Source organism: Typopeltis vanoorti, chromosome 9, assembly GCF_054136105.1.
Source record: "Typopeltis vanoorti isolate ZY-2024b chromosome 9, IOZ_Tvanoo_1.0, whole genome shotgun sequence".
Classification (NCBI taxonomy): Eukaryota; Metazoa; Arthropoda; class Arachnida; order Uropygi; family Thelyphonidae; genus Typopeltis; species Typopeltis vanoorti.
The window spans coordinates 80396118-80411688 of record NC_143557.1 but is presented as its reverse complement, the minus strand read 5'-3'; the positions used below and the strand labels follow the sequence as shown (position 1 = coordinate 80411688).

The following is a 15571-nucleotide window of genomic DNA, read 5'->3' as shown; positions in this document are numbered from 1 at the left end:
TTCAGCTATTCTTGATTCTGTATTATATCTTCATCCTAACAAAGTATTGTTAGGATTAAGGACCACGAGATGGTGGTACATGTTATCCATCTATTCACTGCGTGCCACTGAAATTAGTGATAACCTTGCGCAAGTATCTCTGAATGACTACCAGTGCAGATTAAACTGCCCACACATTCTATAAAAGCTAGATAGGACTAAAACCCGCCTCCCTACTCCAAGTAACGGTATAAAAGGCGTTAGCTGATTTTTTAAATTTAAATTTTATTAACATTAAAAGCATCTTTCCTGAAAATGTCCAGAATTTTTATCATGAAAGGAGTTAAGTTATATACCTAATATGCTAGAAAACGAGAATGTTCGATAGGACGTAGTATGGAAACTTACAATATAGTTTCCATACTATGTTTAATCACTTCCGCTGTAAAACAAATCGACTTGGGAAACGTCTAAATATGCCACGCGACATATCATATACCTAATGAAGAATTTAAAAAGAAAGAAAGAACAGAAAAAATAAAAATCCGTTAGCGAGTTATATTCTCATAGGGAGTGAACGAGGCCGTTTTTAACCTCCCTAACATTTGGCGCTTACGGGGTAAGTCAAACTCATTCATTAGCCAATCAGACATAGCTGGTCCATGAATCATTCATTTTATTTCATTATTTGCATTATCCGCATTATTTCCTAGTCTCGACGATATATAAAATTTTAAATGTCTTAAAATGCAGTGATTTATTATTGTTAAATAACTTGAATAAGTAAAGCTTATATTTTAGTAATATATCAATCATCATCCCCATATTATTATTATTATTATTATTATTATTATTATTATTATTATTATTATTATTATTATTATTATTATTATTATTATTATATGCCTGTGTAGCTCAGTGATGTGGCGTTTGCATACCACGGCGTTTGGCCGCACGAAGGAAAACTTGGTTTTGAGTCTAGTCGGCGACTAGAGGAAATTTTTCTAAGCCTTTTTTCGACCGGTTCCCGAGTTAGTCGATCTCTGGCACGGGCAAGCGGGTTTTTCTTCCTGGAAACTCGGGTTTTTCGTCCCGTAAACTCAAGAAAATCGACCGTAGAACCCAAATTATTTCAGACATTAAATATATTGTGTTAGGGTTAGGACCACGAGATGGCGGCACATTTAAGCCATCTCTCTTCATTGTGTACCACTTAATTAGTGATAGCATTGGGCCATCTATCTCTGATTGGTATCAGTGGAGATTGAACTGCCCACTCAGTCTCCAAAAGTTAGATAGGGCTAAATTGCCTCGCCTACTCCCCGTATACGGGAATACAAAGGCGTTAGCTGATTTATTATAATAATAATTATTATTATTATTTATTCACGTAATTGATACACAGTCAAAACAAGATTTAAACAGCATTATTTAAACAACAATATGATTGGTGATACAGAAAACTTCAGATTCTACCTACGAAAATAAGAATAGTCTGTCAGGTAGCATCGTAAAATAATAATAATAATATTATTATTATTAAGTATATCAATGTCGGGAGACCCAAGATTGATATACTAACCGTTATTCACACAATACCTGTCATATATACCCATAAACTCATTCACAACCACCTCTGGAAACGCATTCCAATCATTTACAAGCAAAAAATCTAGTCCTGGCTAGATTTTTTCGCTTGTTAACCATACTCTAAAACATCTGCACGGATGATCGCTCGTTCTCTCCTTTCATGCACTGGTCTTAAAAAAGTTATAAGTCTCAATCCTATAAAATCCATTAAAAATTTATATGGCTCTATCATATCTGTCTCCTTCGTCTGTCAACTAGTTTTTGAAGTCGCCCATATACCTTTAATCTATCCTCGTAGGAGACAGTCCAGGCCTGCAACAATCTTCGTAACATTTTCAAATTCTATAGTGTTCTTGGTGACTTGCCTGAAAACGTTTTTCAGGCAAGTCACCATCCTTTATCAAGAACACTACAGAATTTCTTACATAAATCAAGGATTATACAGTTAATGAAGATGACATCTTGGCTAGCTTGAACATAACTTCTTTGTTCACTAATGTCCCGATAGCTGAAGTCCTAACATTACTCAAGGACAAGTTATCCAAAAAAATATTAGCCTTGCTTACACGTTGCATCAGGTCTGGTTATTTCATATTTCAAGATAATATATACAAACAAAATCATGGACTGGCTATAGGTAATCCTTTATCGCCTGTACTCGCAAATATTTACTTAGAGGATTTTGAAACCAAGTTTATCTCTTCCTTTATATTAACACCTAAGGTTTGGAAACACTATGTAGATGATGTCTTCATTATTATTATTATTATTATTATTATTATTATTATTATTATTATTATTCCTTACACCTCCAAGGTGTTCGAAGACTCATCGGGACGACACCTACAACTGTTTCAACTGATACAACTGTCTCAACCACTACACCGAACTTCTACTACGAATTACCTCAATCAACGCCATCTACCGCCCACCTCCACCACCACCACAACTGGTATTCTATTTCGGTAAATTGCGTCTGTTCTGAAGGGCCGATTTGTCTATATGCAGGTTGAAAAAACCGAGTTTCCGGGAGAAAAATCCCTGGTATTAATTGGAGCCATGGACATGCTTCTCTTTTGGTTTTACTCGAACATCTCAATAGCCGACATCAAAGTATTAAGTTTACTGCCGAGCTCGAAACGGATAATTGCTTGCCTTTTCTTGATGTCAAACTGATTCACTCTTCTGGTAAACTCAAAATATCGATATATAGAAATCCCACACATAACAACAGACATCTGCATAGTCAGTCCCATCACTTCCCTCCTCATAAGCTTGGAATAATTTCCACCTTGGGACATAGAGCCCGTTCTCTTCTAGATGACCCAAATGAACTTCTTACAGAAATAAACCATCTGAAACCTTCTTTCGAAGTTAATGGATATTCCAAGAGAAGCATTGAAAAATTCCTCCTTAATCCTCCTAGACATCACTCAGAAGAAACAAATAGATTCAAAGGCAATATATCTATTCCTTACATAAGTACTGTTTCACATAAATTAGCAAACGTTCTTAGAAAATACAATATCAGAACCTTGTTCACTCCACTTCCAAAGATCCGTTTCTTAATAAGCCACCCAAAACCTTGTCATCATCAAATCAAATACCCTGGTGTATATAAAATATTGTGTGATTGTGATATTCCTTATTTTGGGCAGACACAGAAATCTGTCGAATAGCGTATGGAATACGCTATTCGACACTTCGAATAACCGAATCCTCTAAAATGTGTTATTCACCTTTCAATCAGAAAATCCAAACTCTTCATCTACAAATCAATTTTTCGAAATCAGCCTCCATCGAGCCACTACTGTTTAGAATTTTTAAAATTATACTACATTTGCTAACAGTGTCAGGACCATGGCCAAACTATAACTAGATGTGCTATTTTCTGAAAGCGTTCAAGTTATGTATCCGAATTTTCTATGGCGTGTACTAGTTTGGAAGGGAAATCTTTCCAATTAATTTCCGTGTGCAGGTGGCACAAGAGAAAAAGAAAAATCAAATTCTTGGTGGAACTGCAAACAACCAAGTAAGAAGTGAATGACCATCTGTTCCAAAGAAATATCTTTGAAAAAATTTGAAGAAGAGTGCACACTAATATATATAAAGATATGAATCAATTCTAAAGTGACAGAATGCGCATGATACAAAGAGTGTTTCACACATTATATTATTACTGTATTTGGGATACCACTTGTTGCTATACTCATGGTTCATTAGTGCAGTGACTGTGTTCAGAATTTTTATTGTCATCGAAGAAAAATAATAATGAGATAAAATCAGCTCATGCGTTTTATTCCCATACAGGAGTATGTGAGGCATTTTAGCCCTATATAACTTTTGGATACTGAGGGGAGGGTGGGTGCAGTTCAATCACCATCGGTAGCCAATCACAGATAGCTGGTCCGAGACTACCAATAATTGTACATGTCATCAGAGAAGAGAGACGACCGACTAATTTTCATATAAAAAAAATCAGCTAACGCCTTTTTATTCCCGTATACGGAAGTAGGCGAGGCCATTTAGCCCTATATAACTTTTGGAGACTGAGTGGGCAGTTCAATCTCCACTGGTACCAATCAGAGATAGATGGCCCAAGGCTATCACTAATTAAGCGGTACACAGTGAAGAGAGACGGCTCAAATGTACCGCATCTCGTGGCCCCTAACCCTAACACAATATATTTAATGTCTGAAATAATTTGGGTTCTACGGTCGATTTTCTTGAGTTTAGAAGACGAAAAACCCGAGTTTCCGGTAGCAAAAAACCGCTTGCCCGTGTCGGAGATCGACTAACTCGGGAACACCGGTCGAAAAAAGGCTTAGAAAAATTTCCTCTAGTCCCCGACTAGACTCGAAACGAAGTCTTCCTTCGTGCGGTCAAGCGCCGTGGTGTGTAAACGCCACATCCACTGAGCTACATAGGCTCCTCGAATTTTCATTAATATTATTTATTTATTTATTTTAATTTTTAAAATTTATTTTTACATCTTCCCAAAATTCTGCTAAAGATGATCATGGAATCTTTTCATGCTGCTACAGGGCTTCCAAAAAGCAGGATGGTGGTCTCACACCAGGCAATAAATTCAGAAACCAACCAAAATATACAAATATTGTGGGTAAAAAGTGAAGGAGTTTAAATCTAGAACCAAACCTTACACAATGAATGGTGAATCAGTCAGTGATCCAGCTAAACAAGCAGATGTTTTTTTTTTGTTTTTTTTTTGGCAATTTAACTACACACTCAGTAAAGACACAATCCGAAATGACCTGGAAGTCGACGGTAGTGCTCTTGGTACTCATGTCTGCTTTTAATGCTGATTGGAAAAGAGTGGTTTGTCATAATCTATGTTAAATCATACCGTGGGTTCGATTACAGTGAACCGTGTTCTGCAGAACTTGTGCCACTTCTAGGAAGTCCTGATTTATCCGTGTATTTTTGAACATAACCGTGCTTTCCCTCATCTTATAAAGAACTCTTTCTCTAAAACATGTTGAGATCACAATCGACGAGATCATTGCTGACCTAATCAATCAAGGCCTGACACCAGTCAAAGTAAGCAGAATGATAAGATCTGACAAAAAGTCATTGCCACTTGTGCTTGTAGAAATAAGCAATACCCAAAAAAAAAAGGATTTTTGAAATTACAGATATCTGCAGGCTCAAAATAACAACTGAGCCGCTAAGGAAAAAGGCATCGGCAGGGCAATGCCACAGATGTCAAAAGTTCGGACATGCACAAAAACTGTGCAGGATGCTTTAAAGACCTCTCCTTCCCAGGTGTTTCCCAGGCGAACTTTGATTTGTCTTGAGAAGGTCGATACTCTGTTTATTGGTTTGTATACTGTTTTGATTCTGTTTTGTTAGAAGGGAGCTCAGTTTATCTGTTATACCTTTGATGAAGGTAAAGTATAGTGTATAGTCTGTTTTTTCTGCTGATGGGGATATGGGTTTCAGTTCTGTCTATCAAGATCATTCGTCGAAATGATTTCTTTTCCTGCTGGTCGCATAACGAAAAAATTACTTAGAATTGTGCTTTAAATGTCGTGTTAATCTCTTCTCATATTCTAAATAAAATTTATACTCCTCAATATACCAGTAAGATATTTGTAGCCCCTTGGAATGACAGTTGCTTCCAGAGCACCAGGTCAACCGAAGAAAGCGTTCAAATCTAGTTGGCGAATAGAAGAACTTTTTCTAACCATTTCCAGAGTTAGTCCATTTCTGTTACGGGCAAGCGGTCTTTTTTCTCCGTAAATTCAGATTTTTTTATCCCTTAAACTGAAGAAAATCGACCATCGAGACCACACTATATCGAACAATAAATATAAATTTAAGACATGGAACCATTAGATGGCGGTACTTGTTGCCCGTCTGTTCACCGGTTACCATCTACAATTAGTGATAGTCTTGGGCCAGCTGTCACTGATTGTCTACCAGTGGAGATGGAACTTCCCTAGTCTTTAAAAGTCAGACACATAAAACAGCATTGCCTCCTCTTTATAGGTAAACAGAAGGCGTTCTCGAATTTTTTCATTTTATTTTATTTGTTATTTTTTTTGTATACAGTTTGCCGCTGTAGCTAAGAAATCGTTTTGAACTAGGTTTCTTGCACTAATGATCTCTTTACCTGCTAATTCTATCATCCAGAGCACTGCTCCAAGTTGGCTTCCATTATTATAAAATAGTAATGGAAGCCACCTTGTAATTCCAGATCACTTCTGTTCTCTTTAAGACTTTTGCATCAATATGAAACTTTCAAGCCAATACTTTCAAGTGGAAGCAAGCATTACATTTCAGTAACAATCAAATCCTCTGACGCTATAACCAAATCCCAAACTCTTCATCCTCGGGTTCCCACAAAAACATGATGTCTATGACATTTGTCTCTCAAGAATTCCAGAAAATGAGTTTCCTTATTACCCTAGGCTACTCCTTCTGTCCAATGCATATTGCCATAATTGAAATCCCCCATAAAGATCACATGTTTTTCACTCACCAATAAAATTTGCTGCTCATAACCCTTTTCATTTTTTTTGCTTATAGCAACATTCATTTCTACATATGGTTCAACCTACCTTCACTGCAAACTCTGAAATGAGTTTCCTTATTAGCACAGGTTATTTCATCTCCAATTTATATTACCACGATTAAAATTCCCATAATGACCATACAATTTCCACACTCCAAGCCAATTTGCCTGAACGTTTCATGTTCACCACCCTCAGCATATCCTTGTGAATAGGAACATTTAAGTGTATATCTGGTTCTGGCTATCTCCGATTCACACCACACACTTTCAAAGCCATGCATTATATCCTCCTGGCTGTCTATCCTGAGAAGGTGCATTTCATCAGCTATCATAAACACACTCCCCTCTGTGCTTCTCTTCCTGTATCCATTTGGAAAATATTATATCCTTCTACTTCTATTCCAGTTAGGACATCATCTGTTTAACTATTTCCACCTCTCTTCCTACATTTTTGCAATCATATCATTTATTATCATCATACTTCTACTTAGCTTCGCATTGTCAAATCGAGGAAGCACATTCACTGTCCTACACCTAGGACATTTCTTCTACACAATCTCTAATATTGTTCTTAAATCCTTTGCTATCTGCTTAACGATTCGTGTCAGATAATTTGTACTAACCACCATTAACACCACCTCCACACTCTCCTCTCTTCATTGCAAAAGTGATTCTCTCCAGTGTTCAATCTGGCAAGCGCCGTTTGACATGTTATTCTGCACGCTCAGTGATCGAATCACCATATATATTTTAACTATCATAGCTTCATTTTTACTCACATTAGCATCCTTCACTCTCTCTTTTCCCATATTTTCTAGAAATGCTCTCCCGCTTTCGTCTCTTTCCTTCATTCCTGCACTTTCATGACATCTTATCATTCCCTCTCTTTCCATTCTCTCGACTTTTATCATTTACACTCTCTCCCTTGCTCTCATATTCATTCCACTCTCTCTACTACCCATTTCTGTATCCACTAAACTAATCTCGAGCTTCGTAATCTTTCTATTCATCGCCCTCAACTCAGTTTTGATTTCATTTTCTTGAATTTCCTTTTGACTACCTATCAGTTCTCATATCTTCGACCGTCTTTCTAAGTTCAGTTTCATGTCTGTTTTCATATTTTACACTTCCTTCCTTTCCCACTACATCTCTTTCTCTCTTCGTGGATTGTAGTTTAGTCAGTGTAGGACCAAGAACAAAAGGCAAGCCCTCTCTCTCTCTGGGCTCCAGATCCATGACAGCAGTTTGAGAATCAGCACTATCAATATTGTTGGTAACTGATGGAGCCTAGAACCAATGAGCGATCGAGTATTGATGCGTCGTTTGCAGCGTCACGCTGTGGCATTATACTTTGAGCATTTTGACTGGTGAACTGCAATTCAGGTGGAAGAGAACTATGTTCGTCTTCGTATGGTCTTTTCTGTCTTCGTATGCTCCTGATTCCATGAGATTATATTATTATTATTATTATTATTATATGGCACATCCATGGAGTCCGAAGACTCATCGCGGGAGATCCAATCTATCCACACAATCTATCATACCTGTCCTTACACCCATTAACAGAAAAAGCACTCTTAACTGACTGTGTCAATTCATTCCACTCATTCACCACTTTCCAAGCAAAAAATGTAATCCTCATACACCTACTAACCACACCTTTATTCAACTTTCAGGGATGACCTCTTGAGATGAGATCGAGTGTCTCTCATTTGGAGTGCATTAAGAATGGACCAGTTCCGGCTCGAAGGTATGCGGTGTCCCTAGGCCAGTTTATCAACGCATTGTAAGACAAGACAGGCATATAAAATTCTTCATTGTTAAAAGCAGTTTCTAGTTATTGACAAAAAAAAGTGCGTATTTATTAAAAAGAGCATTTTGGGAGCACTGGTCGTACTGCCAACGCTTCGACTATTATTTCGACTAATGCTATTACTTTTTTTACGATGTTGGCGCCCCAAAGCCATTGCGCCCCTAGGCCGCTGCCTCTTGTGCTTAAGCCTATAGCAGGCACTGGAATGGACAGCTTACCTATAACTGAAATTAATGTAGAATATTAATGCTGACTGTTAGGTGATACATATGCACTATGTGTCCTCGTTGTCTCTGAAAGTAACTGAGGTTCCTCTATGTCATTTGCTGCATCTTCTTTAGGCCATTATCCTTCTACAATCACTGAACTCTCTACAGGTGGAAGCAATGTCGACTGAACATGTCATATGAAGTTAAGCTGTCTGACTCCTATTTATAGATTTGGTTACCTGTATTTTGAGAGAATGTTGAAAAAGGATAGAAGGCTAATAAAAAAAAATATCACGCCCATTCTTAATGATGAGAATATTAATGATGAGAATATATTATGAAAATGTCAGCTGAGAATGTCTTTATAATTGCTTATTGAAATAAATTCTTACATTTCGTAACACTGATTTGACGTTCGCTCTCCTGCGCCGACATCCTATTACAATTAATCACATTTGGAAAGTTTTTTTTTTTTTTTTTTTACTTCGTTGCAAACGAAATTAAACTTGCGAAGAATTATATTCTTGTTCTTCTTTACAAATGACTTTGTTTGCACTTGGATAACGGATCAAACAAGAGTGTAATTTCTTGGCCAGTTTAAAGTAATCATAATTTGTAGTTCGTGCAAATCATTTATTAAAGATATTCGTCTTAAATTTATTTATTGTTCTTTATTTATTTATTTTATTTAAAATTTTAAAATGTTATGTTTTTAATACTCTAAATTCTGAAAATTTTATTTATTTATTTATTTAGTTTCTTCACCTACGAATTCCGTCATCTCAGAGACACCTGCTGTGCACCTCGTATGAATCTGCTATAGAAACTGTTGTGTTTAATAAGTAGGTTTGTTGTTTTGTTCGTTTATTATTATTACCTCTATCATGCCAGTTTAGATATATGAAATTAGAAAATCTGAATATAAAATATTTTAGAATAAATTATAGGTATGCAATGCGTAAGATAAATACGATGACCATAAAGAAACTAAGTTATTTAAAATTTGAAAACATTAGTTGGCGTATGTTATATATTACATGAAAATTATTGATAAAGTAGAACACAACATGATACAAAATAACGAAATTGATTAAATATTTATTATACGTGAATCGTTTTATTTGTGATAAATAAGACAGATTAGTCGGAGATCAGTTATTTCCCCACACCAAGTGCAGACCAGCTAATAATGTTATTTGTACCGTTTTTTTCCTACTCTCCTTTAGAGGTGCTAAGTTATTTATTAGTTGTAAATATATATATATATATATATATAAGGTACCTTCATGGAGTTCCACCTGAAAAGCACTACACAAATTATCTTTTATCTCCAATCTGTGCTACAGTAATTTGCCTACAAATGCATTTCTATTTGTTTGTTAATTGGATGTGTTCTCTTATCAGCTTGCCAGAGATAAACATTGGATTTCAGGAAAGAAAGTTATTCTTCCTTTGAAGGGAAGTCAGATGTATGAGACTCTTCAGTTGAAGGTGAGTTAGTGTATAAGACTGCTAACTTGCCTTAATTTGAGAAGCCTCTATAAAGATCCTGCTGTTAGTGTCAAAATGCTCAAAGCTTTGTTAATACGGACTGGTGAGACTAGTCCATTTCTATCATTGATTACTGTTTAGTAGTTTGTCACTTAAGTTATTAGAAAAAAATAAATTAGTGGCGGTTTAAATGTTGAATGTCAAGTGTCTTATTTTTCATTCTTCTGTATTGTATTTGTATGTTATAATTTCCTTTCATTCCTGTTTTTTTTTATTTTTTAATGTCACTTCCATTTGTGAAAGGTTATAAACCTATAGTGCATTAGTACCATGGGTAGGCTGAGGACATTTTGTCTTACACCAAGTGATGAAATTGATCACTCACTTCAAGACAGTCGCAATCATCCATGCCCAACGTGAAATTTGAACCCACTGCATGTTGGTCAGAGAGTGGATACATTAGCCATTGATCCAACGGCTATCTAAATGTTATGCAAATTCTCCAATACACATTGGAGAATTTGCATAATTGTTTTCATTACATAATGCTTTCCTGACTAGCATATTAGTGATGTTATGATAAAATACAAATATCTCACAGGATTAGAAAGCAAACGATAATGTCCCATGACTAATCACATTAAGCAATACCGTCAAATTAAATATACATTCAAAGTATAGTTAATTAAATTGATTTTGATTTTCTTTTTTTATTTTTCTTTTAAACAGCTTCAACATGTTTCTCTATAATCTAACTCTACAAAGATCAACAGGAATTACTCATGCTGTGCATGGTAATTTTTCGGGTACCAAGCAGCAGGAAATAGCAGTTTCACGAGGCAAAATTCTAGAACTATTGCGTCCAGATGCTAATACAGGAAAGGTTCATACTCTACTTACAATAGAAATCTTCGGAGTTATTCGTTCCATGATGGGATTCAGATTAACTGGAGGATCAAAAGGTATATCTGAAATATTTTAAATAATATTTTAGTAGTATCATTTGAATTAATGCCAAACTACAAGATGTGCAGTTTGATAAACTTAATATAGATTTCTGTGATAACTTTGAATTTTTACTAAAGTTAAACATGCTTGAAAAAAAATAATCACTTGCATGAATATATAATACAGAGAAGAAGACTGCATTTGATGATTTATTTTTATTTATTTATTTTATGGCATCATTGTTGTGATTGTAAGACTAAAATTCTCTGTTAGCGATTTGATCTTAATGATTATAAGTGTGGATATTAATATGAGCAAAATAAATAAATAAAAAATAATTCCAGTATGTTTGAGGAGTCAGTTCACATAATCCAGCTTCATTTGCTATTTAAATGAGATGTAAAAATTAAATTATTATTAATGACATTGGCTGCACCTTATTTTCCTTTCCTTTTTTTTCACCATATGGTTTACTTGTAACATCTAAAGAATAAAAATGACCTACTGTCATCTTGCTTTTTTTGTGCTTACTTCCACTTTAATGGTTTGATTGAAATATCTCTTTAAGATTATTCCAACATTTATTTCTTCTCTAATTCTTATTATAAAGTCTTGTTATATTTCCTAGCATATCATACTCAGCATATTTGCTTTTTGTAAGAAATTTGTAAGACCTAAATAATGTTGATAAGGACAGATTTATTATTATTATTAAATGTATTGATCACTTCCTGATAGCTGCTTCAGTTTTATTAAAATTTGTGCATCATTATGAATCCCTATTTTGTGTGGTCTTTTTTTTTTTAAACACACCCGTGTATTATTGATAGTTCTACTCATATTCTTTTTCTGAAAAAAAAAAAAAATCAAATGCAAATTTTCCATGCAACTGTTACGATCCATATTGAGTCTTTTCTAAAAAATGAAGAAATCCCATATAAGATTTTTATGGCTATCTTCTTTGTTGTTCTGGTATATATAATGTGGTTAGTATTCCATAGCTCTTACAGAAAATTTCTGTGGTACAGAATACTAAACCTGTATGCGCATTTTTCTTTTTTTGGTTTCTTTTATTTGTTGTGATCGCTTTGATCTATACAACTAATTAGTTATGTAGTTGAAAATGACTGATGTTGTTAGCTTTTAAGGAATATCTAATTCTGTCTATCACCTTTATATATGAGAGAGTAACTGCCCTTTAATTGTGATCTCATTTTGAGTAATCTTGTATTCTGGTTCCTGTCTTAACATCCATACTTAACTTGGATTATAATCATAATCACTGTTTATCCTTTTGTTCTGTTTTCTATGTACCTATAAGTCTTTTTCTGAGAGTTCTGATGATGTAAAATGCAGGTAGTACTTTCCTGTCTGTCTTTCTTCATGTGAATTTAAATTCCATGATAAATTCATTTCATAAGTAATTTTATCACGAGTAGAGATTTATTTCATTACATCAAAGTATGGGAACAATCTTTTTGCTTCAGTTCGTGGATAAAGTGTAACTTTGGATGCATCTCATTTGAAGTGGTTTACAGATTTGTTATTTCTCTTGTACCCAGCCACACTGTGAAAATGTCATCAACATCTTTTATTTTTTGTTTGTTGCTCCTTCTAAGGCATGTTCAAAGTTCTCTGAGTGAACTGGCTAGTTAAGAATGAGTAATCCATAGCTAGACCTTTGTGATTATATATTTTGTTCTGAAATTGAGGAAAGAAGTGTTATTAAAACAACACTCAATGGGCAACACAGAACTATTCAATATTAGTTGAATATCCTGTGTCTGGTGGATCACAAACAAATTTCAAGGTACTTGATGTTGTAGCAAGACTCACAGCCAGTGAAACCAACAGTATATTATTGGCCAGAAAGAATAAGACTAACTTAAAATTATTGAAACAATAAAAAAAAAGTACAAGGCACTTTTCCATGACAAAGCTAATTGCAAATTTCTTATCTCACATTCTGAGCAAAGATGTAGTGCTCTCCTAACTTTCCGTGTAGTTTTTGAATAAATTCACTTTTTTCTATTATCCAGTACTGAAATTTAGCTGATCATGCATATAACTGTTTATGAAACTTTCTTGTATCTAGGTAGTTTATAAAACACTTTCCTTCTGAAGTTTGATGCTTCTTCCATCAGATCTGTTAAAGTTATAGGCATAATTGTTTTTATGTTATACATATATATATAATAATATAAGACTTTTAATCTAAATGTTTTCAGATTACCTCGTGATTGGATCAGATTCTGGTCGAATAGTGATTTTGGAGTATAATCCAAGTAAGAATGTATTTGAAAAAGTAAGTTTTCACAGGGCAGAGGTTATATAGCCTCCTGTAATTACTTTTGCAAATTATGATTTACTGATTCATATTTACTGATATTGATGTATATTATTAAAGTACTTTTCTTGTTTCATAGAGGTATTGTAACATTGGTAAATTCATTGTTGTAGGAAACTCAGAATGATACTAAAAATGTAGAATTTTTATATACCAGATACCTGATGTACATGTGTTTTCATGAAATCTAACATATTAATGTGATATTAATGTAAAAGCAAAATGCTTTTACATTTAATGTGTTTTAACAGAGCTGATTATAATAACAAATTATTTACATCACGAGCATGACACATAATTCAGTATTTATGAAAACATTCTTCCTTTCTACAACTTTGAAGTGTACCAATTCACCCCTCAAAGAAGTTGTGGACAGAAAGAATGAAATAAAGAATGCTTATGTGGAAACAGGTGGGGGGGGGTGTAGAAACCCAGAAAAATTATGAAACTAATAAATAACATAAATTGCAGTTATTTGAGAATGTATAAGCGAATTTATTTATTTTTTTTTAAAAATACTTTAATACAGTGGATTGATGATTATGCCATGAGATGTCGTTAAATCGAAAAAGGGCATCTATTTCATTGGTTAGTGAAAATAATGATATCATGGATATCTGTTTTCTCATACCAGCCATCTATTGCTTACTGTTACTATCCAATTTTAGTACATAGTTATATTTTTAATATATTTTAAGTTTATAAGCATTTTTAAAATCTTATTTTTATTTGATCTTGCATTATATAATAATTTTATATCTATTCTTTTTATTCTTTGTTTTCATATCTTTTTTATTTTGAATTTTATCTATAGCTTCTATAATTAGTTTTAATTTAGTGTTCTCATATCGAGTTCACTCATTAATTTTATACCATTGGTTTTATTCAGTACTTTTATATCTCAGTGTTTATGTATGCCTATCCTATCCCAATGGCTTTAACAGGCCTTTAAGGCCCACAACCTTCCAAGCATGCTTGGATTTCGTAACCGAAATATGAGGATAGAATGGTCACTCCTATGCCTCAAGGTATTCTTGGCTGTATCCCTGTGTGTTCACGGGGCCGGTTTGCCTGCTTGCAGGATGAAAAACACCAGATAAACTGGCAGAAAAAACTCTACTGCCCACGCCCAAGACCGGCTAACTTGGCTATGGCTGAGGAAGATCCTTCAGCTCCTCACGTCTCCGACGGGAATCGAACCTAGGACAATCCTTCCCCAGGCATATGGTTGCGAAGCGCAAAGCCACTAGGCTAACCGCGCGGATGTGTTTATGTATTACTTCTCCATTTTATATCCCAATTTTATTTTCATTATTCTTCCATATTTTTAAATTTTATGTTTTTCCCCCAAAATAATTTATCCTAATTTAAAGGCTGATTCACTACACAATTAACTTAGTTCCCCATATGTATAGAAGAAGTTAAAACTACCAAGATAGGTTAATGATATCATTATTTTCAGCAATAAATATGAAATGGATGACTTCCTTTCATTAACAACATAATTTTAGCCACATGTCATGGCATAATCATAAATCGACTATATCCAAAAATAGTTCATTCAAGTACGGAGCTCCATAACAAAAAAACAAACAAAAAAACTTGCTTATATTTTCATTTAAACTTAAAGGAGCAACATGAGCCTAGGGTTCAGTTACTACACAGGTTAACTGTAAACCTTTCATAACTTTGCTTTTGCTTGGTTCCTACTCATACTCTCTCCCACATGTTTCAACATAACAACGTTATGAAAACAGGATGTTGAAACACATTATGAATAAGTTGAGAGGTAGGCAAATTAGGTTATTCTCAGTAAAAAAGAGAAATTTAGTAACATTGCTTTAACACATTCATATCAAGCTATGTTTTTGCATTGTGCATCTGATTTTCCAGCACAAAGAAAAGGTTACATGTTGAATTATAAAGCAGCAAATTATGTCCAGCTGAGGAGAATAATACTATGCTTGGTTTCAGTTTTTGGATGGGAAGGATATATACAGTGTATGGAAGCATTGGTGGTGGTGGTGCTTTATCCCTTCAGTCATTTCCGACCCTAGGTGACTTTGTAGGCAAGTACTTCTGCCCACAAAGTGTTCCTGGTGTGATTTTTATAGGATGGTTCACCATTCCTTCCCCTGTCCTTCCCCCATTTTATCCAG

At 34.6% G+C, this 15571-nt stretch overlaps 1 protein-coding gene across 2 annotated transcripts in view; it reads left to right on the top strand.

The window, feature by feature from the left end:
- The first annotated feature begins 9441 nt into the window (after window positions 1-9441).
- The window catches only part of Sf3b3 (splicing factor 3b subunit 3), a 300761-nt gene continuing 294631 nt past the window's right edge, over window positions 9442-15571 (top strand). Inside the window, exons 1-3 of one of the 2 annotated variants that reach the window (XM_090398423.1) lie at window positions 9442-9468; window positions 10847-11079; window positions 13294-13370. In XM_090398423.1, the coding sequence (XP_090254549.1) occupies window positions 10854-11079; window positions 13294-13370 (303 nt within the window). In that variant the 5' untranslated portion in view covers window positions 9442-9468; window positions 10847-10853. Of the gene's footprint in view, window positions 9469-9490; window positions 9574-10846; window positions 11080-13293; window positions 13371-15571 lie in introns of those variants that run through there. The other variant, XM_090398422.1, reaches the window with a different exon arrangement.